The 26,595-nt window shown below is 42.6% G+C and overlaps 1 protein-coding gene across 3 annotated transcripts in view; it reads right to left on the bottom strand.

Moving 5' to 3' along the window:
* The window catches only part of MAST4 (microtubule associated serine/threonine kinase family member 4), a 274,356-nt gene extending 265,394 nt beyond the window's left edge, over nucleotides 1–8,962 (bottom strand). For all 3 annotated transcript variants that reach the window (XM_055699400.1, XM_055699403.1, XM_055699402.1), the window contains exon 1: nucleotides 8,678–8,962. In XM_055699400.1, coding sequence (XP_055555375.1) covers nucleotides 8,678–8,902 — 225 coding nt within the window. In that variant the 5' untranslated portion in view covers nucleotides 8,903–8,962. The remainder of the gene's footprint in view (nucleotides 1–8,677) is intronic.
* Nucleotides 8,963–26,595: the final 17,633 nt, after the last annotated feature.

Below are 26,595 nucleotides of genomic sequence, written 5' to 3'. Positions count from 1 at the left end.
TAGCGGTGACAGTATTAAAATATTCTTCTTTTAAAGCCCGAAGAGCAGGCATCAGCAAGACTTCAGTCTTGCACCTTTAATTACCTGTTTAAACCCTGAGTTTCTGCAAATGCAAGAAAGTCAGCATTTTTTGGCTTTTTTCTCCCTTGCGATGTTATGCTTTATGCATTATATTGCTATAAGGTTAAAACTTGATGAAAAGGTTGCTAGATACTTCACTTGATGTTAAGTTGCTTGGAAAAGGTGATGAGTATTTTTGAGTAGGTTTTGGGCTCTGAAAAGTGGTCTGGTCCAGTCTACAGTATATGTGGCATAACCTTGCAGGCAACTAATGGACGTTAACTGGATTGCCTGCATGGTGGATTATGCTATATGAACAAAGGCAGGAGGTCTGAGAGCTCATGTTAACAGCAAGTATTTAAATTATATTTTTAAGGCGTGCAAATTTTGAACTGCAACACTTGAAAATTGGTTTCTCTTGATCTGACAAGTTAAAGTTCATGCTTTGCTGGTCTCTCTGCAGCAACATGGGACATCAGAAATGTCATGACCACTTTAACACATAATCTTTTTCAGTTAATAAAACATTGATAATTCTAGTGGTGCAGCCACACAAGTGAACTCCCCTTCTTGCTGATTAATGTAAATCTGTTACCCTGTTTCTCTCTGCATTGCATATGAACCCTTAATGATTTGTTAGCTATTATAGTGTTAGAATTAATGATTAAATATGTTGCACATGGGCCTTATATTTGATGGTAAGAAATGCTTGGTGTAGTTTTAATAGATTGTTTCTGTGGTGTTGAAGAAGCATGCAAATATATGTTGTCGTGGTTTCAGCTGGGATAGAGTTATTTTTCTTCCTAGCAGTTGGTGCAGCACTGTGTTTTGGATTTGGTGTGAGAACAGTGTTGGTAACCCACTGATGTTTTTAGTCATTGTTGGGTAATGTTTGTACTAAGTCAAGGAGTACTTGGTTTCTCAGGCTTTGCCAGCGAGAAGGCTGGAGTGGCACAAGACACTGGGAGGGAACACAGCCAGGACAGCTGACCTGGTATCCCATACATACCATGGAGCGCCATGCTCGGTGTATAACCTGTGGGGGGGTTGGGCCGGGCAGGCGGATCATTGCTCAGGGACTGGCTGGGCATCGGTGATGAGCTGCTGTACTGTGCATCACCTGTTTTCTCCCTTCCCTTTGGGCATCATTCCTCTTCCCTTCTCTCTCCTTTTCACTATAACTTTTATTGGGGTATTTTTGTTTTGTTTTATTTTATTTCAATTATTAAATTGTTCTTTTCTCAGCCCTCCAGTTTTACATTCCTTTCCAATTCTCCTCCCTATCTGTCTGGGTAAGGGGGAAGCAATCAAGCAGCTTAGTGGCACTTAGTGGCTGGGGTTAAACCAGGGCAAAGGGCTACCAAGCTATTTATACAGCAGAACACTTGAGCTTTAACCCTTGACAGATTTGTAACTCACCTCTGAACCACAGAAATTTGTCAGCTTAGTTGCATTTGTACAGGAGGGCAAGGTATTCATCCCAATGCTCCCTGGCTGCAGCAGTATAGTCCTTCAGCTGGTACGTTTGATGAGAGCATCCTTTTCAACTAGGGAAAGGATAACTAAAACTTTACTTGGCTAGGTAAACCAAAAGCTAAGGCAGGTTCCTGAGTTGATTTCAGAGTAGAGTTTGTTTGCCACCATGCCCTCAAGTTTTTCACCTTTTCAGCTACCTTGTCCTCAAGTACCTGCATCTTTTTTCCTTTCCCTCTATCACTGCACAAAGAACGAGCACTTCATGATTTTAAGCGCAAGTCTCTCATCTTAAAACACAATACCATCAACTACTAAAATCTTATTTAAAAAGCAATTTTAAACTCCACCGCTGCAAAAGAAGAGCTGAAAAATCCAAAAATCTAAACGCTGAAGCAACAAATCATAAAAATCTGGGGGAGCTGAACTGCAGAGTATTTGAAGTCCACATCATTGTTTTTAAAGGGGCTTAGCAATACCATGCACAGTACTGCTTGCGATACCACAACACTGAAAAGCTCCCAACATAAGCTAGAATGCCCCTGTGCTTGGTACTGTATAAAAAATGAAAAAGACACCCACTGAAACAAAACAAAAAAGCTAAAAATGTTACTTATCCTTTCCACTTTCACTTATCAGACTATTAAAACAACTGGTATTTCTCTTTAAGTCAGAGACTGTAATTATCAGATTCCTCAACCACCTCCTTCCAGGAGGATTTTAAGTAGTTAAATAGTGCTGGTACATGACAACAGACACACAACTCCATGAATCTACTTCTTCAGCTCTCACTTACTTGAATGGAGAAGGGACATGCTCTAGTTACAGGCTTGGTTTATATCCACCGAATTCTTGAAAAGAAGCTCTGGAGACCTGCAAACTTTACTATTGAAAGGATAATCTAAAAGCTCAGGCAACAGCAGGCAGCTGTATTAGATAAAGCCCTCAACCATGTGTGACTCCTTATCCCAGGGTGTTTCTGAGATCAGGGTGTGTATCAGCATGCAAAGGCCTATCCTGCACACAGAAAGTTTAAAGTAAAGGACAAACGTACATTTTTTTCATACTAAAAACAAATTAAAGTGTTTTACATGATTGTTGAGACAGCCCTATACACTTAAAGTGTAAAGCATTTACCTTCACAGGTAAATTATCACAACATTAGCAAAAAAAGCAGCAATGCTGTTTCTCTGACTCACATGACCAAAGAACAGTTTTGTGGCTGCTCCAGCCAGGATGAGTGTTTATTTCGTCCCACTGCAATCATTTTAACCCTAAGAAGTTGTCCCAGTTTCAGCTGGGATAGGGTAATTTTCTTCTTAGTAGCTGGTGCAGCGCTGTGTTTTGGCTCTGATGTAAGAACAACGTTGATGGCACACTGATGGTTTCAGTTGTTGCTGAGTGATGGTTATACCAAGTCAAGGACTTTTCAAGTTCCCTGGGCCCTGCCGGCCAGAGGGCTGGAGGGGGACGGGATATTGGGAGGGGACACAGCCAGGACAGGTGACCCAAGCTAGCCAAAGGGACATTCCATACCATATGACATCATGCTGAGTATATAAACTGGGGGAAGAAGAAGGCGGGGGGGACATTTGGCATTATGGTGTTTGTCTTCCCGAGTAACCGTTAAGAGTGTCAGAGCCCGGCTTCCCTGGGGATGGCCGAACCCCTGCCTGCCCGTGGGGAGTGGTGAATGGATCCCTGGCTTTGCTCTACTTGCGTGCGTGGCTTTTGCTTTACCCTTTTTTCCCACCTTCCCACTTTTGCTATTATTATTATTGTTATTATTGTTGTTCTTACCTCTTTATTCTTTTTAAATTATTAAATTGTTCTTATCTCAACCCTTAACTTTTACATTCCTTTTCTGATTTTCTTCTCCATCCCTCTGAGTGAGGGGGAGCGAGTAACTGGCTTCGTGGCGCTTGGCTGCTAGCCGGGGTTAAACCACAACAAGTACACATCTTATGACTGCACTACTATTCCTTAGTATGATCTAAGCATCACACTATAGCAATCAGGCACTTCATCTTCAGGCATCTGTAACATTGGGGAGTGCTACAACAGGAAACGATCCATCCCTGTCAGAGACAAGAAAGTTTGAAACAATGAAAAGAAAAATCTATTGTATCTCCCACATGGTCTAAGGATGTCCCATGGTTGGTACTTCACAGGACAAGCAGGAGGGGAAAGAGAAATGTAGCAAGAACATTACTGCTAGTTAGGTCATAGTGACATTTTGACAGAACTACCACCATCTCCATCACATATGAATGTAAATGGTGCCATTGCTTTGACACACTCTTTCCTTACTTTATCCCAAAGTACTTTTATTTCTACTCTTCCCCCCAGCCGCACTAAAGTTTTGCTGGGGTGGAAGATCTGGCAGACAGTCTGTAATGCTGGAGGGTACTGTAGCTGTCTAGTGGACACACATAAGGACAACTGTGTGAAAGAGCAGCTTTTAGAGCAATACATTCTTTACCACCGCCTTTACCATGCTATGAGTGGTTTCATGACAGAAACTTGGCTTCCCAGTAATTAATTCTCAGCATACAGTCCTCCTGAAGCCACAACAGATTACCACATAAGCAGCAAGAAGGCAGATTCAGGCAAAGAGTTAGCATCAACAGAAAAAGCTTTTGTACTTCTTACTCTGTGCAGTGATTTTTTTAATAAATGACACGCATCAACTAGAATAGGAGAATGCAGAATGTAGAATAATCAACTTCAAAGGTCAATGGACATTCTTCATGAGAAAATCTGTCTTTTCATGTTGCTCATCATCTTTCCAACACAGGATCAACTCTTATCAACTCTGATAGCCACTCCAGTGCCAAACATTTCATTTGCAGAGCAAGAACTGAAATTTCAGAACAAAATACCGTATCTCCCCCTCCTTTTTTTTTTTTTTGTGAGTGCTTTTGTTTGAGCGCGGGTTTGTTTTTTTCAAAGTATGTAAAATAATGAAGAGGACCCACTACGGCAATTCAGAAGACAATGGCAGTTTCAGAAGCTTTTGGATCCATTTCAGACCAAGACAGCTGTGCTATATAACAAAGCAGTATTCTGTCTGAAAGACTACTCATCCTCCCTGGGTTGCCACTCCACTCTAGTAAGCACTGCATATTTGCAGTTAAGGTGACAAGGTTTCCAGAAAGATAAGCTCTTTCAGTAGGTCAGCTGACAGAGACAGACAACTCCAAGACACACAATTTAGTGTAATCTCAAAATCCTCGAGACTACTGATGTAGGCAAGGAATCCATAACTTGCCTTCATCCTCTTTTTAAAAGAAACAAAATTAACTCAAGCAAGCTCTCTTTTGGCCTGTAAAACACTGATTAAGATTTATAAGGCACCATCAAAAAAAAAAATAAAAGCATATCCTATGCCTGACTGAAAGACTGTAAAACATTTTGAATAAGAGAAAGTAACACAGCCAATGACATTTGGCATCATTTGCCTCAATAAACCTCATAAAACATGTTTCCTATTCACACTCACTTTTTCTGCCAAAAGGAAGACTATTGTAGAGAAGATAGAAATGCAACAGAAAGGAAAATGGGAAAATCCTGGGTTTTTTTCTTTTCATTTGTCCCTTTCTTCATCATCCCAGTCTGGTATTGACTACCCACATACTGTGGAGGCAGCCAAATTACAACAGAAAACATGCCGTTTTCTTGACTCCTTGATTTCACAGTCTGGAAGACGCTGTTTCCAACAAAGAGTTCTCAAGAGAATGCAGAATAATCCTTAAGAAAACTAAGCCACCATGCTGTGTTAGGAAGTGGTGAGCCATCCTCTGTGTAGTCTTTGCCTTGAGTGCCCTTCACCATGCTTCTGTCAGCAGTTAGCCGCTTGCCTCACAAGAGCACAGGCAAATAATCTGCTTGAATTCATTTGAGTTTCAGGTGTTTGCTATCCACAGCACTACAATGCAGGGATGTTCCAGAAGTAAAGCACTTCCCACATGAAAGTAAAGCCATATTTAATAAACTCTTTAGTAACTGATGGCAATAATCTTGTAAACTATCCTTTGTTCTTGATTACATGAAATGAGAGACTGATTTTCTTTGCTTATTTTGTAATTTTTTTAAGGTGTTTATGGAACACCTTAGTTGGCTGAAGTAATAATAACAGGACAAAAAAACCCAAAGGAGTGATGTACTTTCTCTTCCCACCTCTCCTGTCCCCGTTCATCTTTATGAATTAACTTTTTCAGATTTGATACTCACAAGACAAGTTACCAAGTTTTCATTTCTACTATTTCATTTCTGGACAGAAAAGAAGCAGCCCTACTCTAAGTGACAGCATTAAGTTTCCTCCACTGAGCTGGGGAGACAAACCATTCTTTTTGGTAAAATAGAAAAGTTGACTAGTTTTTCAAGAGACAAAACTCCTAATGGACCTCAAAGTGCGAATGAGGAGTCTGGGCATGCAAACAGTAACACTGCTTCAGACACCTCTGAAGTAATCTTTCTGTTCTAGTCAGCTCTGGCAAGGTCTAAATCTGAGTATGGCATTCTGGGTTTTGATGTCATGCTTCAAGACAGATGTGACCAGCTGGAAAGAGTCCACAAGACAGCAATGAGAAAGGTCAGATGTCTGGAAACACATTCTATAAAGAAAGATTAAAGCCACTGGAGTTGTTTAGTCTAAAGAAGAAGTCTAAGAGGAGACAAGATCAGAGTTGTCAAGTAGTTAATATACAGTGTCACAGGAGAATGAACGGTTCTACTGGAATACCACACGAAGTAAAAACACATATGGGAAAATATGCCTGTTTTCTAATTACCCACTCATAGACTTAGTTTGAAAATATTGAGTCATGGCTTTGAAGAATTTACTGACAGCTTAAGTATCAGCAAGACAGGTATCAGGACAATCTGTTTCACTGCTGTCTAAAGGATGCTGAACAGCTGTGACAACAGATTCAATTCTGCTATGTTGGCAACAGGAACAAGGACAGGGCAAAAGGAGAAATAAAACCTGGAAGATCAGGATAACACACTGGGGATCCACAAAACCAAAAGAACTCAGAAACAGAACATTGCAGAGAAGATAATTTTCATTATTTGACAGTAATTAAGACAGGATGTCAATGTGAAAATCGTATCTTCAAGCACTTCTCTCAATGTTACGCTTTAGGCAGGCAGCACATAAAGCCTGAAATCATCTGTACGTTCATCATGGACCTTAGTCTTGCCTTTTTCCACTACCCTTAAAGGTTTCAGCATGCCAGTAACATAGATGCTTCCTCAATTTTAAATTAACATGCATGCATTTATTTCCACACTTTAATGCATCGCAGTATCATTGCACAAGATACAGGTGGATTTGTCAGGCAGCTCTGCAGGTAGGTAGGAATTCAGCTGCAAGCACTGACTACACCACAATGGAAAGATGGGCAAAATCAAAGCACAAAAAACACAGACAAAAAAAAAAAAAAAAAAAAAAAGGTTTCAGATAATAGAGGAATCTAGCACAGGGGAATAAAGGGGAAGGGAGAAAGCTACATATTCTAAGCAATCTTTCCCACTACACTAAAATGAGTTTATGCTGCTATCTTCTAGCATTACTCACTGCAGGTGAGTTATCAGATTGCCCATGTAGAATTCAAAAATTCCAGCTAATGCAACGCTGCCTTCTTTTGGGCTTACCTTTCCTACACTGTTAACTCAAAATATGCCTGTTAATTCCTTTCCAAAGCACACACAGAAATAACCAGCCTTCACCAGAAGTTAGCTGAACTCACAGCCACTGGCAGACCAGTTAACTGAACAGACAGCTTTTGTATATTTCTACAGAGTATTCTGCAAACTTTCCAACTGAGCACCAAGCCAACAAGACACCACACGGCTGTGGTAAGCACAGCCCCCAACCCACAAGACCTGCCAAGAAGCAGGATATATTAATTACCTACCAGTGAGCACCACGCTAACAGCAGCTACAGAGCTGCTACTCAGTTCATTTCAGCGAATAAATCAAGTTTACATCTCTTAACAAAAATTACTGTGTGGATATAACTACATTTGTTCTACTACAATCATAAATGCACTTCACCATAAATACATTCCACCCTTTGTGGGCTCATGCAGTTGAAACAGACTAGGAATCTGGTCTAAGTTTGAGTATTTAAAGAAAAGGAGGGGACAGACAAAGGTACGCTTAGACCCAGTTCACCATGCTGTCCTACAGTTTTATCAGTTCAACAGAGAAGGCATCAGGGAATGCAGAGGAAACCAGGAGCTATATAAACAGCCATTACTGTGCAGGGAAACATTCCCTACAACCACAACTTAACTAGTTGGAAATAACTTCAGCCAGTGCTTTGCAGATACTCCTTTAAAAATGTCAGGGTTTCCCAAAAAAGCCCTTACACATCCAGCTGCGTAAAGGCACAGAATAAAGAAACAGCACCTAAGAGCAAATTTAAAAGTTGATCACAACAAAAGACAAGTCAGCCTACTCCACTACGGCGCACAAGTGATTATGTGCAGAGCAGGCAAAGTAAAGCAGCAGACAGACAAAAAAACACGCTTGGTTTGGGGGTCACATCAGACAAAAAAACACGCTTGGTTTGGGGGTCACATCAAGAAATACCTGAAAGGGCTGCAAACCGTGCAACGCAACGAGGGGCCGGGGGTGAGTCAGTTTCAGATACAAAAGAGTCACTCTACTGTAACAGTGGGGGGGCTGGTTTAAGTGCCGTTAGAAGGTATTGCAGCTAGATCAAGAAGGGAGGGAACAACACGCGTATCCGCGTATCACGCTACGGATCTATCAGCCACAGAGCTCCTCCATAATCCACTGCCTGTCATTAACTCTCCCAAGAGGATTACTGTAGTTTACGGGCTTGCCCATCCCTTCCATCTGACACTGAAGAGTTTGCTTTACAGCAACGCTACCCAAAGGTGACGCACTAGAAAAAACATTATTTAAAACAAAAAAACCATACCCGCTCCACACAAAACCTCCCAACCCTCAACACGGGCAGCCAGAAAGGGAAAGAGCCGCGGGCGCAGAAGCAACGACGCCAGCGGTTTAGCGGAGGGGTGACGCGACGGGGCGGTACCCAGGTGAGCACGGAGCCGCTCGCCGCCGCGGGCGGGAGACAGCGTGCGCCGCCACGCCGGCCCCACGCACCTCCTCATCCCGCTCGTCCAGCGAGGCGCCGTCCTCCGCCCGCCCGCCGGGGCTCGCCCGCAGCCGCCTCGCCGCCGCCCCGCCGGGGGCCGCCGCCACCCCGCCGCCTCCGGGCTCCCCTTCCTCGGAGAGAGTTTCCGAGCCGGAGGAGGAGCCGGAGCAAGACAAGCCGACGTGGCCGGCACCCCGCGGCCGCTCCGGGGCCGCCGAAACTTTGTCAGCCATGGCCGGGGGCTCCAAGCGGCGCCGCTCGCATGCCCCGCCGCCCGCAGCGCGCAGCCTCGCGGCGGCCGCTCTCCCCGGGCCGGTGCCGGCGGGCAGCGCCGGCGGGCGGGGCGAGGCGAGGCGGGGCGGGGCCGGGCCAGGCCGAGCCGGGCCGGGGCGGCGGGACCAATGGCGCAGGGGGGCGGGCACGGCGCGGCGGCGCGGAGCGCTGCGGGCGGGTGGCAGGTAACGGGGCGGGGAGGGGCCGCCGCGCTTTCTGGGCGGAGCGGGCAGCGGCGGGCGAGGGCGGGGGCCGAGGGGTCCCTCACGCTGCCCCGCGCCGCCGGCGGAAGCAGGGGCGAAGCCGCGATGCCCCGGGGCTGTCGGTCCCCACCCGCCGCAGCCCGGTCCCGCCGCTGGCCCGCGGTGCGGAGAGGGCAGAGGCGGCCGCCAGAGCCCGAAGCCGGCCGGGCTGCGCAGGGTGCGCCTCGGCGGGGGGGGCGCGCAGCGAGCCGGCGGGGCTGCGGGGCGGGGCGGCGGCGCCGCGCTGGGTAGGGGCAGCCACCTCCGATGACAATAGGCTTTCCCGCGCCCCTCTCTTCCCTCGGAAGGAGCGATCAGCGGTTCGTCGCAGCGGCTCTGCCAGCCCCGTGTCGTTTGAGGGAGGCTACAGGCGCCAGTTACGACCTTGCAGCAAACAAAGTCCCTTTGGGCGTTTGACTTTGGGACGGGCACCGACACCGGGATTTCTAGTCAGGCCGTCAGAGGCACTGAAACCGTAGCAGAACACGGGAGTTCGGCACTTGAAGGCTTTTGGGAATCCTCCTAGACAACTTTACCTTCAAGGACTTAAATGGCTTTTAAACCTAGTTGTCCTGACAAATTTTAACATAACTCTTTTTAAGTAGTCTCTTGAAAAGACTTTTTTTGTTGGTTTTTGTTTTTGTTGTCCTGAGGCGTCTATAATGATACCATAGGTCCTAATCTAAGGTACTCGTAATGTATATAAATATATACCTATATACACCAGAGCCTCATTTGCTTATGCTTGTACAGGCCAGGGTCCCCTAGGCTAACCCAATTGTGGAATCAAAACAGATTAAGCGCCTTGGTAATGAGTAAAGGCCCACTGCATCACTACAGAGCAGATATGATCTCCATTTTATAGAAAAAGGAATGTGAGTGCAGACCAGTTACTGATGTGCTCTAATTAACACAGTATGTATATAATGAAAGTAGGAACCACAATGCAAGTCTCCCCTTTATCAGATTTGTAATTCGACCAGTTCATCCAGTATTCCCAGATGGTACATGGAAAAAACTTTCCATTTTAAATGTTATAATGACTATATGGATTATCAGATTAATAGTGGAAGGAAAAATAACTATAAAAAATTCTCTAAATCTGAGCCCTCTGCTTTGAACAAGTCATGAAGGCTGGGTATTAGGTTGTAACAATGCTGATAGTTCTCTGTGGCTTCTTGTCAGTACTTAGATCAAGCACTTAAAATGCCTAGAAGGTAATTTATTGGGAAAGAGAATTACAGTAGTCACTAGGGACATAATTTGACCCAGAAATTTGCCTATACCAGCATTTAATGATAAGGAAACATGAGATATATGCAGAAACACAGAAACTTTTTTTATTTTGATTAAATTAATTGTACACATATACTACTCCAAACCTAACTATAACAATTTTAACTAATCAGAGAAAAGAGTTCCTCCTCAGTACTCCAGCTCCTGCACACAAGCTCTTGGATCTCCAAAACCTGGACTTACTCTTGATTCCTGAGTATTAAAGCTAAACCTCCTCCAGTCAGATTCTGCCTCTGGTTTAGCGACATTATCCCAGCAGAACTGGCTTTAATTTCCTACCTGGGAATTTGCAATGTGTAAGAAAATTGCCAGGTGGTAAAAAGCAACACTGCAGGTCTCTGTCGCTTCCTTTCTTTCTCTTACTGCCTGAGATGAGACTGGGAAACACAGAGCTTAGCCAAACCACTTCCACACGTCAGTTATTATCAGCTGCCAGAACAGCCTCTGTAATCTGGGGACAGCAAGGCATATATTAGAATAGCGACTGAACTGCTCTAATTTATGCCGTAAATTGAAATCTGAGAAGGCACCCAAGATATTTGTTTTATCACCCCAGAGTTACAGAAGACAACTGACAGTATTGTTGTGCTCTAGACTGTAGACTGTGCCAGACCACATGCTGAAATTATTCTACACAAACAGAAGAGGGGTGCTATGCTGCCTATAGTTGCTAAAAGGGAGCTAAAGCTAAAAGCAACAAAGATAGAAGTTTACATCATTTTCCATGATGGGAAAAGTGCTGTTGCTTGCACTTCATCACAAATATAAGCAAAATCAGTCAAATGCAAAAAGCAGAGTTTCGTAGTAGCTATTGTGTCAGTTTTATGACATTAGTTGTCTTCATTGCCTTTTTGAACTAGGTAGTGTTGCATTAAATTCATAGAATTATAGAATGTCTTGGGTTGGAAGAGACCTTAAAGACCATCTAGTTCCAACCCCCCTGCCATGGGCAGGGACACCTTCCACTAGCCCAGGTTGCTCCAAGCCCCATCCAGCCTGGCCTTGAACACTGCCAGGGATGGGGCATCCACAGCTTCTCTGGGCAACCTGTTCCAGAGTCTCACCACCCTCACAATAAAAAATTTCTTCCTAATATCTAAATACACAGTCTTTCATTTTAAAGCTATTACCCCTCGTTCTATCACCCTACCTCATTCTTTTTTATACTGCTTAGAATAATTGTTTTCCACTTTGATTCTGCATATTTAGGCAAAAGTCCACATGTGTAAGAAGCAGTTTTCAAGACCCAGGTAGTGGGTTAGCATCTGAGAAAATCCCTAGGCAAGACTGAGAGACCTGGGAAATGCAAGGCTCTCCAAACAATGCAGTTACACTACAGGCAACAACAGCGCTCTGCTTCCCTTTCTGCATAGTAAAATGTGCATTGAGTCTGACCTGGAACAACCACTTCTTTGGATGAATAAGTCTCCATGCTTACTCAGTTCTCATCCTCCCTGTTGAGACTGCCAACAGTATTGCCAATTAGTGCCAATCCTGAATGCAAATTGTAATATGAATAGGCCTTTAAATTTTTAATTCCAGGCTTTTGCACTGGTGGTGTATAAATGTTTCATTAGCACACTGCCTTTGTAAGAGGTGGTTCATTCACTCACATTTCTGCCTCACCTCCGGGAAAAAAAACTGCCTACCTGAAGTACTAGCAGAAAATGGGCAAACAAGAGCTTGTATTTCTGAGTGCTCCTCCCAGCTCTAGCAGTAAACTCTAGAATCGGAGTTCTTAGGAAGAAGGATCTATTGAAAATACCTGTTAAAGTGCCATGAAGACCACCTTAAATTTTTACCTGATGTGCTTTATCTCTACATGCTTGCTTTCAAGGAATATCAAAGATCAGGAATTTAAAACCTTGTATCTGGTGAGGTGCAAACCACTGGTGTTAGTGGCAGGAACACCCACAAATAACAGCTGCAGTTGGAAGTGGGTAAAAATACACATCATGGCAACTCTTATCTCTGGGCTGTGGCAGGCCCCACCAAACATACAGCATGGTTTGGAGGTCCTTTCTTCTTCTCTCTGAGGGTCATCTTAGGCCTTAAGATAGGATGAATTTCCTACTTCAGAGTAAGCAGAACCCACCCACTTCATTCCTTCCCAAGAGCCTCTCTCTCACCATTAAAGAGCTTTTTTGACAATTAATGTGAAGCACAATTTGTTTTCCATAGCACTTGCAGAGCATGAAGCAAGGGCATTTGAACAAGCTGATTAGCTTCAGATCATCTCAAAAGGCATTAACAGGCTGGTCATGTTACATTATAAATCCTAGCAACAATAGGTATATGCATGAACAGAAATATCCTATTCAAGTCAGTGGAACATGTAATAAACCTGAGAAAAATATATCATCTACTAACTGAATATGTTACTAGATGTACCAGTCCCTGCCAGGGGAGGAAAAACAGCTTGTATAGGCCTCTACTGCAGCAGGTGCTTTCATGAAGACCAGGTAGTGCCACCATCTTGTCAGGCAGAGATGATGTGATCAGCGCAGCATAATTGCTAAAAACACTTTTCCTGATTACTGGCTCTTGGGGAGCTGCATGAACACTGCATGAATCACCGTCAGGAGACCTCCAGAAAATCACACTTGGAGGAAACCTCTGGGTGGGGAGGAGGATCAGAAAGGAATGTAAAAATCAAGGGTTGAGATAAGAACAATAAAGCAAAAGCCACGCACGCAAGCAAAACGAAGAATCCACTCACCACTCCCCACGGGCAGGCAGGGGTTCGGCCATCCCCAGGGAAGCCGGGCTCTGACACGCGTAACGGTTACTCGGGAAGACAAACACCATAATGCCAAATGTCCCCCCCTGCCTTCTTCTTCCCCCAGTTTATATACTCAGCATGATGTCATATGGTATGGAATGTCCCTTTGGCTAGCTTGGGTCACCTGTCCTGGCTGTGTCCCCTCCCAATATCCCATCCCCCTCCAGCCCTCTGGCTGGCAGGCACAAGGAACTGAAAAGTCCTTGATTTAGTATAACCATCACCCAGCAACAGCTAAAACCATCAGTGTGCCATCAACGTTGTTCTTACATCAGAGCCAAAACACAGCGCTGTACTAACTACCAAAAGAAAATTAACTCTATCCCAGCTGAAACCTTCAGCTATGAGCCTTCCACAAATTCTCCCTCACCTTCCCAACATCTGTGTATCAGGGGCGTACACAATGTGCCCACAGCAGGGAAGAGCAGTGCAAGTTTGGCACAGGCCTGTTATCAACTGGCGTACAATGGGAATCTTACTCATTTTGAGAGCTCTGTTCCCAAACTAAACAGTCTCTTCATAAGATATTTTTTCTATAAAAAATTCAAAGTCAATATTTTGACTCTCAACAAATTATGGAAAAACTCTTGCTTCTCACAACACATTTTATCAAAGGTTATCACTGTTTCTTCGCTGTGATGTGACTGGAGAAACAGGAAGAGGATGATAATTTCTTATTTTACCATGCAGTATCTTAGTGCCCAGTTATGAGCTCTTACAAAGAGCAGACAGAAGAGGTGGTCCCTACTCAGGATGGAAACGGGAGACCAAAGCTCCAGCTGCACTGATAGAATGGGTAGAAGAGAGTAGCTCTGAGACCCTTCCTGCACCGTGGTTATGTAGCCAAGAGGCGTAGTCAGCTATGGACTACTAAATATAATCTAGACCTGCGTGGCTGCATCCTGTGGTATATTCTGGTCACTACTTTAGCATTCCCAAACCATGTTTTAACTTTAGCTCAACAGAGAGAAAGTAGACCTAATTTACAGCTTCACCCTGAGAAATGCAGGATTTTCCAGGCTCCAGGGGGTAGGGGACATCCCTGGACAAGTTTAGATGGCATCAATTACCTACACAGCATCCATTCTATAAATGTTAAAGCCCTAGTTGATAGTGTTAGTATGGGCTGCAAAGTTTGTGGAGAGAAATCCTCCTTGGCAAACGTTAGCCAGAGCCTCTGAAAAACAATGTGAAAATAAGGAGGGAATATGAGATCCAGTGATTGCCCTGAATTGTCAAGCTCTCCAAGCCTCCATGGCAACAACTGAGGCAGAAACAGGTTTGAGGCAGCCCACGAGGTTTCTGTAAGCTCTGCCTGCCCTCATCCCAGGCCTCACAGTTCCTAAATAGAGCAGGCACAGCGTTTGAGGGAAAGCTGTGATTTTCTCTCAGAAATCAGCTATTCTGTGGGAGCCCTAAAAATGGTGTCACAGTATGTACATAGTTCCATTTGTGCAGACATTCTAGCTCACACAAAGAGTAAAAGCTAAGTCCACATTGTAAGTGTTAATAGGATTAATATTCCGAGTTTCAGACACTTCTGGTCTCCCATTAATAACTAGGGTAATCTCCCAAACTCAAAATGTCGTGACTCTAAAGCGAGGAAGACATTAAATGCTTAAGAAGATGGAATTTTTAGTGTATATACCTTACATGTAAAGTACAATATTTGAAAACTAATTTTTACTTGCTCTGTTTACCAGAATTAGAAAACAGTTCTGCTTTTTTGAATGTGTTGCTTTGCTTTTTTTTTTTTCTGTAAGATTTTAATAGCAAAAATTACACCTTTTGTGGCCTACTTCCCATTTTCAAAGTAAAATCATATCACATAAGGATTCAGTTTTATTTATTCTATTATCCTTACTGTTCGTTGACTATATTTGTATCCTACCATATATCAAAACTGAGTTCTGTATTTCCAGGGGGAGACTGAATAGGGAGGAAATTCATTGTTGCAACCATCATCCTCACTATGATATAAGCACTTACTGAGAGGAAGATTTCCTAAAGCTGACTGAATTTTCTGTTTACTTATCTCCACTGTAAGCTTGTTCCTGTCAAGAAGGATGCTGTGCCTCCAGATCTTGCATATCTCTCCAGGCTTTAAGCATGGCATGAGATAAGGGTTAAGTACAAACTCAGTGGATTCTACATCAAAATTTGGTCTTTATTTCATCTCTGGCTTGATAGACTAATGATATCACTAGTACTATTCTGTGACCATTTTTTGCTGAAAATATTACCTAAAGCATAGATCTCTCAACTTTTATTCTATGTTGTATTTGTCTGATTGGCAGTTTCATACGAGGACTGTTAGGTCTAAAAATAAGTATTTTACAGTAGTGTTTTCGGAGCTTGTTGACAAATCCATATTCTTGGATTCACTTACTGCCAAAATTTCAGTGCTATTTATACCAGTAACTGCCAGTTTAAAAGAAAAACTCCACTTAACAGGAACGCAGGAAACTCTCAACTTACTCAAACATTTCATTCTCATGTTCCAGATTGGAAATAGTGGTCAACACAAAAAAAGCAAATGCCTAAAATCAGATTCCTAAACATGTACAAAGGATCCTTAAAGGCCACTTACAAATATGAAACCAGGTTAATTTTATGTAATGAGCTAATTTGAGGCAGCTAGCTGTGAAAATAATAGACATTGCTGCTCATCTGGCCAGTATGAATTGTGGAAAAGATTAAGGGCAAGTGCCAGATGGCTTCCTAGCCAAGCAGATCATTCTAGATTCTGGAAACCCACCCAAAACTGTCAAATGTATTAAGGAACAAGTTTTTCTCCCAGGCAAAAATGAGTAAGAGCTTTAAACTGAGGTGATGTTGATGATGATTATTATAATAATTATTATTAACATATATAATTATATATTATAAAATAATAATAAAGTGTTTTGAAATAATGCAAGATTTTTATGTGCAATTTCCTACAGTTAATTTAATAATTAATCGGTTTTGATATCAACAGCATCGAGCAAATTTGCACCCTGTCAATGTTATTCTCCCTTTTCTGTTCCAAACAACTATCTCTGAAATATTGGGGTTTGTGCTCCAAATTATCTTTGCACAAGTAACTTTCATCTTTCTAGCCTGTTCATGACAACACTTCAATAAACTTGAAGGGCTTAAGCAAACCTGTCTTCATTTATTAAGTGTAGAGAGATGATGCTTCTCCAGTGATAACTCTTCTCTGTTCTAACTAATGAATATGATAAGGGACGGTACTGATTCCCAGACCTCAGAGACACAGTAAAAATATTCAGATTGAAAAATATCCTTATACACATCAATAAAGAAGCTGCCTGTATAAATCACTGTCCCAGCCTAAGCTTTGCCAACACAATTTAAGTACATCAAAATTAGTATGAAATGTATTGAAATAATGATCCACTCTTCCTACCAGACCGAAATATGGCAGCCATGTTGACCAAGACTTTCACTATCATTTCTATCATTTATTTCTGTGATGCAAATTTAGTTGAGGTTGTGATTACCCACATGCTTTTCCTGTTATTGTTGTGGCTATTTTATTTTGGCTTTTTTTTTTTTTTTCATTTCTGGAATTTTCAACCAAATCAATTCAGCCACTTGCAAGATTACATCAGAGGAAATACATTTAGCTTATCACTGTAAAATTCTCACATCTGTTCAATACAAAGCTGCTGTGCTTTTATGCTTTAGAACCAGAACTAGAATTTGGTGGGAGGATCACATTGCTGTCAGAGATGTGATCTTACCATCCTTATAAGAATGTAACCTAATTTGGTGATAGACTGCCTTATTTCATGTAGGACCAGTAGAAACATCTTTGTGTGTAACAGATAAATTGTCCAAATTTTGTCTGAAATTAGCCCAATATTCACCCACATATAAGAGAAAGTCACAAAGCCTGACAGAGGCTTTTCATAGTGCTGCTTTTCCTAAATGCTGAAAATTGGTGTGGGTTGTCTTTCTTGTGCCTGCATTGCCTTTGCTACTGAATCCATGTAGCAAAGGCCATGAGGATCCAAACCAGATGGAAGTGAAAGGAGCAGGAGCACAGGGAGAATGGAGATTAGACACCTGAGGAAGGAAGAGGAAAAACAGAAGGCGAGTTGGAGCAGGGATGTGGAAACTGGCAGGTGGAGTGAGTGTGTGCACAAACTGCTGGAAAGAAAGAAGAGCAGGATCTCAGGGAAGAAAAAAGCACGGTACAAAGCCAAAAATGATACAAGCCATAGGAGACACAAGACAAGGGAGTTGAAAATCGCTTGGGCATAACCTGCCCTGGCACCTGCAGGGGGTCCCAAAATCTCACCACATCAGTTCACGCTTCTGTTGAACAGCCGTGTGAGAACTTACCCTGGGCTGAGCCCAGCAGGCTGTGGGGATGCTCTGTGGGAGGAGCGCACTTGGCAGCCGCTGGTGGTTCAGCTGCCCCCACCGCCCTGGTCCTGCCCTGGCCGGGAGTGAAAACAGCAGGAACCTGGGCTTGCCAATTGCTGTCACGGGCTAAATAGCCTCGACTGCAGGCAATTTACCTTATTGCCAATTAAGAGAAATATTTACCGATTTGGGAACCGGGAAACAAGAGAGGAAAGAAGCAAGTATTGAAACACCTTCCTCCTCTGACCTGTGTCCCCTCTGCTGTTTCTCACTCATTTTGTTCCCTCCTCTGCCTGTACAGTGTTTTCTGCCCTTTCTCAAGTACCTTTTCCCAGAGGATCCACAGCATGTTGGACGCATCGCAGCAGCACCCTGCTGCCCAGCTATGCAGGTGACTGAGGCCGGCTGGAACCGGCTGGAACCGGCTGGAACTGGCCCTGCCCAGCGCCTGGCAACGGCAGACTCAGGTCAGCGCCTGGCAACCGCCCGCTCAGGCGCCGCCCCCGCCCCGTGCCGGCGGCCCGCGGGGCTGCGGGCCGTCCGGGCCCTGCGGGCCGTGCGGGCCGTGCCGGCCGTGCCGCCCGTGCGGGCCGTGCGGGAGGGGGCTGTGGCCGCTGTGGGGCAGCCGCTGCGGTGGAGGCTGGGCCGGAGGGACGCGGCGGTGTGGGCCGGCAGGGTTGGTTTCCAAACCGCAGCCTGTCGGGCGTGGCAGTGTGGGTGCACAGGTGGGCATCCCGCCCGCACTTAGGACATAGCCGAGCTGAGGTTTCTCTGGTCACCTCAGCCTGCCTCTGTCAGCGTGTGTGGCCTTTAGGGTGATCTGTAGGACCGTGCCCAACACCCGCAGCCTTCCCAGAATGGCTCGGCCCCGTGCCATGCGCCGTGGGGTTCCGTGGGGAACTGGCTGGGCCGGGGGGAGGCGAGGCAGCTCCCGCAGGTGCCTCTCCCCCAGCTGTGGCGAGGGGAGCGCCCCGCCGGGCCGGGTGGGCAGGGGCTGCGGGGTGGCGGGCCGGGGCGCCCTGTGCCTTTGCTGCTTTGTGTACTTAAACAATAAAAATCTATACTTTGCTTTATCATTGTGCTTTACGACATGAAGGTATTTCAAAATAAACTGCGAAATAATCAAAATACAACTTTAAAACCTGGAAACAACACAACTGCAACATTAAAAATAAATCAGAATATGCTGGAGAAATGTAAGGGTAGTCCTTTTCTTTCTTTCTCAAAGGCAAAGTTTAATTTCAATTAAAACTGTTAAAAACAATTTGAATTGGAAAAATCCATTGGAAATGTTTAAATAAGCCTTACTGAGCACTTAGAAAAACTGGCCTGTTGCACCTTCAGCCAAGCTCGCCCAGCCAGTGTGTCTCTAGCAGCTGCAACTCCTGTTCACCCTGAACAAAGATAAAATCTATTTCACTCACAGAACTGTTGCATTAAGAAATTAATTCATTTACAAAACAGTTTTGTATTACAGCAATGAACATCACAGGAAACTACGCAAAATTAATTCTATGTTCGTTTTCAGGACTGGGGTTTGTGAGGTATGTCAGGCCTCGGGTCACATGTGGCAAGGGAATATAAAGAAATGTAAAAAAGATACCTGTCGCGACGGAGGGAAGACACAGTCACTCAATATGAGTGATCAGCAGACTTCGTTTATTGAACCTTACAGTCACCTTTTATGCCTTTTTATAATTAGCTCATACATATTACAAAAGTTAAGCTCATTATTGGTTAGTTGCCTAAATATCAAGCCCACCCCTTGTTTCTCTTCTGTAGTTATCTGTTCCCACCTGCAACATTCTTTTCCCACCAAAATCTTCCTGTTATTGTGTAACAAGGACAGCCAAAGACAGTGTATTTTGCTTTACATCAGCTGAGAGCGATGTGCATTTTTGTTCAGCCAGCTGGACTACGTCTATGTGACCCTTTTCAGCTAGCCAGTTATCCACAGATACCCACTCAACAAGCACCTAACATGTAACCTATAACACGAGTCTGGATTTAAATACTGTAATGATGCATCTGATTGACTACAATTTTTACATAGGAAACCTTGATTCTGACCTGTTCAAAATTGATTTGCTTATTTAGTGACTTTGAAGTCCTTTTAATATTGTGGGCATACAATACCACAAATTCTGAAGTAAACTCATGAGAAGCTAAGGTGAGTAAACCATTAGTCATCTGTTTAAAAAGAAAATAACCAATTATTTCAAATAATGCAGTCAACAATTGAGCAAGAAGAGGTTCAGTGACTTCTTAAGTAGCAGTTTAAAAGACTCTTTCAACAGCCATACTTTCATCTTTCAAAAAGAATATTTTCCAGGTTTTAAAACCATTTATAATCCTTCTGATGTGTTACATTTTTTCTGTCATTGCAGAGCATTTAATATGATACTTAGAACTGCTGGCAAATATAGGGGAACTTTATAAGGATATTAAATCACTCTTAACACAGCTCTAGGTCCTGACGGATTTATTAACGACTTCTAAAATGAGATTCCAGACAAATCAAACAATTAAATGCTAGATCCAGTAAAAAAAAAACAACCACAAAACCAAAAAAAAAACCAAAAAACAAAAAACTGTCAATGATCTAAAAGATAAAGAAGTCTTGGAAGGTATAGTATGCATATATGTCTCAAATCTCTGTCACGGTAACTTGTTGAATGAAATACTTACCCAAAGCACATGAGCTATTTTTCAGTTCAGCTGTTATGGTAGGATTTAGGGAGTTAAGCATAGTAAGTTCACTTACTGCTGCAACAGTTTATTCTCACTCCATGAGGGTCAAAGCTTTAATTACTTTCCATAGGGAAGTTACCCTGCTGTTAATCCACCATTCTACTTCACATAGCACAGATAATGCAAACACATGGTAGTGTTGTATAACTGAAGCGTGATTCATTAAATGAATACAAATTTAAAGTCAGTCAAGTAATATAAAGTCATCCTTTAACTCTTCTAACATATAGAAAACTGAGTTCAGAAAGTTTATTGGGGATCAGAGTGGCCAGCAGAAGTGGAAAGTGTCCGCCCTTTACTGTCTGCGTGAGGGAGGCTGGTACAGTGGGAATATTTTGGCTGGAACTGCAGCTGGCGAGCTGCAATATTGCACCTCTGTCCCCTGTAACGAGTCTCCCTGCAAGTGGGGGGAAGTGAGGTATATACATATACACACATATGTATGCCTGCTGTGACAAACTTTGCCATTCGCAGTAACATAAACTACTGAAGGCTCATAGAAATATTTATGCATGTCTGTAAAAACAAAACCAAAACACAAACCTGAAGTATCGATGCATAATCAGTGGTTTTATCTACAAAATATTTGCTTTGAGTGTTTGTGTTAACAAATTAATTTCTGAGCGTTATGATGTTAAGAGTTGAATTATGCTAAGAATGTTTTGTAAATGAATTAATTTCTTACTGCAACAGTTCTGTGAGGGAAAAGTCATTTTATAGGTGACAAATGTTATTTTAACAGTCACAGTATTTATCTGGAAATGTAGGTGGGTAAATATACTAAAATATACATAATTATCATTTGCCTAACTTGAAATAATTGTTTCATTTTAATTTGCCAAACTATTTCAGCTATGTACACAAGCCAGTGTGATATTTAAAACCCATAAATAGAGTCCAGAGATCTGAATGTGCACTGAGATTATAGTTTGTCTTTCTTTATGTTTTGTGGAGAATATCTACCTTTAAATATTAACATATATTTTTGGACAATGTTCAATTCTGAATATTGCAAAATGTGTGTATTAGACTAGGCATTTTTAATAATGCAATGTCATATCACATTAATAAATAGTACGACTTGAAAACACAAATTTCAAACAAATTATGACTGACTCTGCCATGGAGCCAGAGTTGACTAAGGAAGTTTTTAAAAAGAAACAGAATTAAAAGTGAAAGATTTAAAGTGCCTAAGTCATCCAGGAGAGGACTGGAAGGCAGTCAGCAATCTGGAAACAAGCATGCCTTTCTTCAGCTGACTGTCAGGTCTCAGGGCCTTGGAGAACAGCATTTATTCTCTACATTTCTAAATAGCTGCATCTAAGCTCAGTGTTAAGTTCAGGGTCTCAGTTCTCCAACTATCCAGTCTGTGAACTTCGATAACTGCACTCCAGCTTCTTTTAGGACCTGAGCACCTGAGCTCAGGATTCCTTCCAGCAGAAACTATGACAGGTTTCTGGGGTGTGAAGAAACAAGGGTGTACACAGTGATCTCACCCAAACATACAGCTGGGACCGAGCCAGGGGACATAGCTGGGAGCTGCTATCAGCTCCCACAGTAGCCTTAATATCACAATTACACCCAAGGACTGCTGTGATATAAGCTCTATTTCCATGCGGTCTGTTAGACAGGTAAAAAGAGATGCCAGCATGGTCACTGCAAAAGTGGACAGTTCAGCTATCCTGCAATATTAAGTTCTTTATGAAAACTATAAAAAGTAGAATTAGAAGTACATTGCGTATAGTATGTACAATGACATTAATGTATGCATATATGTCATAAATCTTTAAGATTTTGCAAACTTTATTTCTTGCTGGGTTCTGCACACATAGCCATGTTGTAAAGCAGGGAGTGAGAGAACAATTAATTTCTGAGATCCTAGAAAAAGAGTTCAAGGATTAGATGTGGCTCCCCTCATGAACTGGAAAGAGACTCGGAGGTTAAGTGCTATGTTCTGTCTATGGAAACTAGATGTCTTCAGGCCGTTTTGGTACGAATTCACAGAGACAGATGAGAGTGCATGTAGCCAGACCGTGTTTCAGGTGGCGTCTCTCATACCTACCTTACTTATGTTTAAGAGTCATTTTGGCATTTTTTCCATGGCAGGAAGCCAAATAGGTGTCGGAAATGTTATATACACATATGCATTTGTATAAGGAATTTCAAAACATTATGCTTAGAAATCATACTGTTTTCCATTTGCACTAAGTAACTGCAGATACAATGCAGGAGTCAAGAAAAGGAGAAGAGACAGAACAAACAGAACTAAAAAGAATCTTCTGAAATTCACACTTATATTGACCATTTCCTTGTCTTTGCTCTTCTGTTTTGGCCACCAGGTCACCACTCCGTCTAGACCAGGGGTCCTCAAACTGTTTAACCAGGGGGCCGGCGCGCGGATGCAGTGGCAGGCAGTCATCTGCGGCTGCTTGGTTTCCCCCGCCAACTCCCAGCGGGGGGGGGGGGAGCGGGGGGGGTCCGTAAATACCGGGGGCCAGATTGAGGACCCTGGGGGCCGTATCCAGCCCACGGGCTGTAGTTCGAAGACCCCTGGTCTAGACTATCCATAGCCAACTGGAAAGCAGCATGTCTTAAGCACCCCCTTATTTTCAAAGACTCAGGCGTCTCAAGTATCAACCTTTTTCGATCTGTTCAAGTTGATGTCAAGGCATTTACTTCCTGGCAATATCTATTTTTAATCTATCATTCATTGTGGCTCATCAGACTCAGGGAATATTATAGTGAACCACAGAGTTAACTTTACATATGTCTTGGAAAGAAAGAATAGGCTATCTTGGTAACTGTGTCTGCTTGTTTCACAGAAGGGGTAAGAACCAAAACCAAGGTATGAAAGCCGAACATCACCGAATCAGGCTTAAGCCATACAGCTTCTCATTTCAGCAGGCTGCTTTGCAAGTGATTCCTGCTGTCACCTCACAACTTCAAGGCACCCTAGGGGCAGATCAAGTGGTAAAAGATAGTGCATCACACTTTAAATACTAGCCTAACCCCCACAAGCAACCCCCACCTAAAGGATGGGAGTTACAGTGATATCAAAGCAGTATTTTTAGCACTACTAGCTTTAACACTGCTGATGACTAAGAGAAAACAGAGTGAAGCTCACAGCTGTGATGCTGTTTCATACTGAAAATTGCACAGCAACATCTGCTTTCAAGTGTGATCTTAGCATAGGAACCTCTTCACCTGGTATATATGGCAAACTCGTCCTCAACTGAAAGGCAGTTGCACATCCAACCTAACTAAAATGAAAAGCAGTGAATCCAAAGGAAGTTTAACCTATTTTTCAGCAATGTATGTTTTTTTTAACAAGTAGGATTTCTCTAGGGCATGCAGATTGTAAAACATTTCTTTGCAAAACAGCACTTCTAACCAGTCGCAGCACCTTTTCTCTTCTTTGCATGCAGCAAGCAGAGGAAGAAAAAATAATTTTTTCCTGCTTTCAGCAAGTTGCCATTCATATTTTGAGAAACATAGTGCTAAATTGTCTGTCTCTTCCAAATATGTCCTACACTTGCATCCACAGAAACCAAGAATTATCACCCAAATCTTGCCAGTTTCAATTCTCTTTCTTTCAGTAATAACAGTTTTCCAGGCGAGGGCTTTTGAGTCAAATTATTTACAACCAAACAAAATGAGACACTCTGTTCAATGTTGTTATTTTAGAAATGGCCCCTTTTTTTACTGAGGTTCATAGAATTTTATGATATTTTTCTTCAACATGAGCAGATGTAACCAGTAAAATGTTTTGACAAAAACTGAGTTTGCAGATTTTTGTGATGTATGAACATGACTGATTTGCTAAGAGAGAGGCATTCTGGCCAACTCAGTGCTTGGTACACTGGTAAGTGCATGGTAAGATTGTATTTTTGTATCTTTACACCTGGATCTGCAGGAAGAATCCCAAGGGCTTTTTCCTACTACTTAAATTTTTAACCATTTAGAAATAAGCACTGTACATAAAAGAAAATCTGTAGCAGGGCAGAAGAGTAGGCTGCTTGGCCAAAAACCTTCATTTTAAGCTGAAAAAATATACTTTTAAGCATAATTTCATGGCTTTTTTATTTATTTCCGTTACTGTAACTCATTTCACCAACTTTACTGGCATAAATGGTGCTTTTATTGTACTATGATGTGGCATCCTATACAATGCAATGCAGCCACCAGAAGCTTAAAAGGTGGACAAGAGAGCTGGGACAAGTCAAATACTAAAAAGTTTTGAGCTATTCAATCAGGTCATTGTACTGCACATGTCTTTCTAGCTTGCTTTATATTTATGAAAGTAATTTTTAGCTCGAAAACATCATTTGTGTGTTTTGACAGTGCTAGCGCAAAAGCATAACTGGAAGAGGGCAGAGTGGCTCTCCTGCAATATATTTCAAAATTTGTTACAATAAGCTCACATGCTTCTCTAGAAAAAATGAATATCCATCCATTCCATGAAAGACACCTGTCATCATGCAAAGGGGCAAAATACTTGTAAGTCCTGCACTTTAATAACCTCTGTGCCAAAAAGAATTGAAGGGCCCTATGAAAAATTAAGGAGTAAAGGTGACTCAGACTATGTAGTGCACAGAGTTTAATTTGATTCACAGCAGGCTCAGTAGAAACATGGTATTTGGTGTACCTACACAGGGAAGTAAACTCTTCTTCTGTAAGGAGCATTATAGTGTCAGAAATATGAAACAAAAATCAAAATTCTGAGTTTTTCAGTCTCTTCAGAAAGAAGAATGCAAAGAACTTACAGAAACCACTTCCCAGAAACCACAGTCACTGGAATGACTTACTGACTTGTGGGGCATATCTAATTATTCAAAGTTAACTCCAAAGAACCGTGACAAATGTGGAACTTTTTGGCTTCTCTCATGATTTGATGCTTACACCAAAACATAACTGAAGCAAGCTGATTCAATGACATCACTAAAAAGTGCTGAATTTTACTCTGTGTGAGACTGTGTAGAATAGCAGAGGTGGATAAACCCTTTCCTCGTCGAACTCCCTGAGATGGAGAGATGTATGTGGCCCTGTCTTTTCGAGGCACATCACCTCTCCATGCAGTGCTTCATGTCTTCTGAAGTCAAAAGCTAGGCAATATAATATCTTCACTGTGGAAAATGAAGTATCACCCACCAGATGCACATCTGTAATACCTGTCTACTTCTATAATCAGAAATTGTGCCCCAAGTATCAAGATGGTGTTTATCTTGGAAGTATGCACTTACATTTGTCTATTGAATCACACAGCACTAGAAATACTGGTACGGTATACAGTTTTTAGTAGAAATGAAACACTGTGATACATAGTTCCTACACTGCCTATTTGAATTCTTAAATAAAATGTGATCAATAATTGTTCAACTTCCTTGCTTTATGCATGGCAGGCTGAATTATACTTGCAGTGGGTAGTAGCTACTGTTCAAGCTTAAAAATGATTCATGTTCCATAGTGTGCAAGAACAATCTTAGTTTTCTGCAAGACAAAGTGGCATACAGCAACTATTGACAATGAATTACAGTTTTTTTATGAATTTGCAGCTTGAGTAAGTGGCAGGCAGCTTTTGCATCGCAAGTTTAAAGCACGTCTCAAAGGATGGGGGGCTTGACACCAAGCTGAGTAGGGTAGTAGGTAAAGAGCTTAGATGAACAAAGCATCTTGCTTGTGGATGTAGTGTTTCTACCCAAGTCCTTGTTCCTCCACCTCTCTCAAATGAACCTGGCTGGATTTTAAAAACTAGCTTGTGTCTCCTGGAGAGCCAAATATAGTAGATGTTTTCTCAACTTATTTAATGCACAGGTAGGCTCAGGCTCCCACAGAATACAGTTACAGCAGCTTTCTTTCCAAATGGAGCAGCAGTACTTCTCCTCTCCCCGATCCTTTGTAAAACAGCTGGAAGGCTAAGACGTTCATTCGGGAATCAAGAAAGCAAGATTACCACCTCAGTCAGATGGGAGAAAAATGTGCATGTCCCAAAGATGCCTCCTTCTGCCTGATGTCAGTGGGGCACGCCTCACCTCCATGGCTGAAGCTGTGCTGTTAAACAAGGAGTTCAAAACTTATGAACAGTGTAAGAAAGAGAAAGAAGCAGCCTAGTTCCACGGCCAGGTATTTAAAACACCCTATTGAGAGAAGAAAGGCACAGCTTTCAGCCCCAATGGCCATTTTGCTTTAAACCAGGGGTCCTCAAACT

This window comes from Falco cherrug, chromosome Z (assembly GCF_023634085.1).
Source record: "Falco cherrug isolate bFalChe1 chromosome Z, bFalChe1.pri, whole genome shotgun sequence".
NCBI classification, from domain to species: Eukaryota; Metazoa; Chordata; class Aves; order Falconiformes; family Falconidae; genus Falco; species Falco cherrug.
This window is presented reverse-complemented; position numbering and strand designations above follow the sequence as displayed.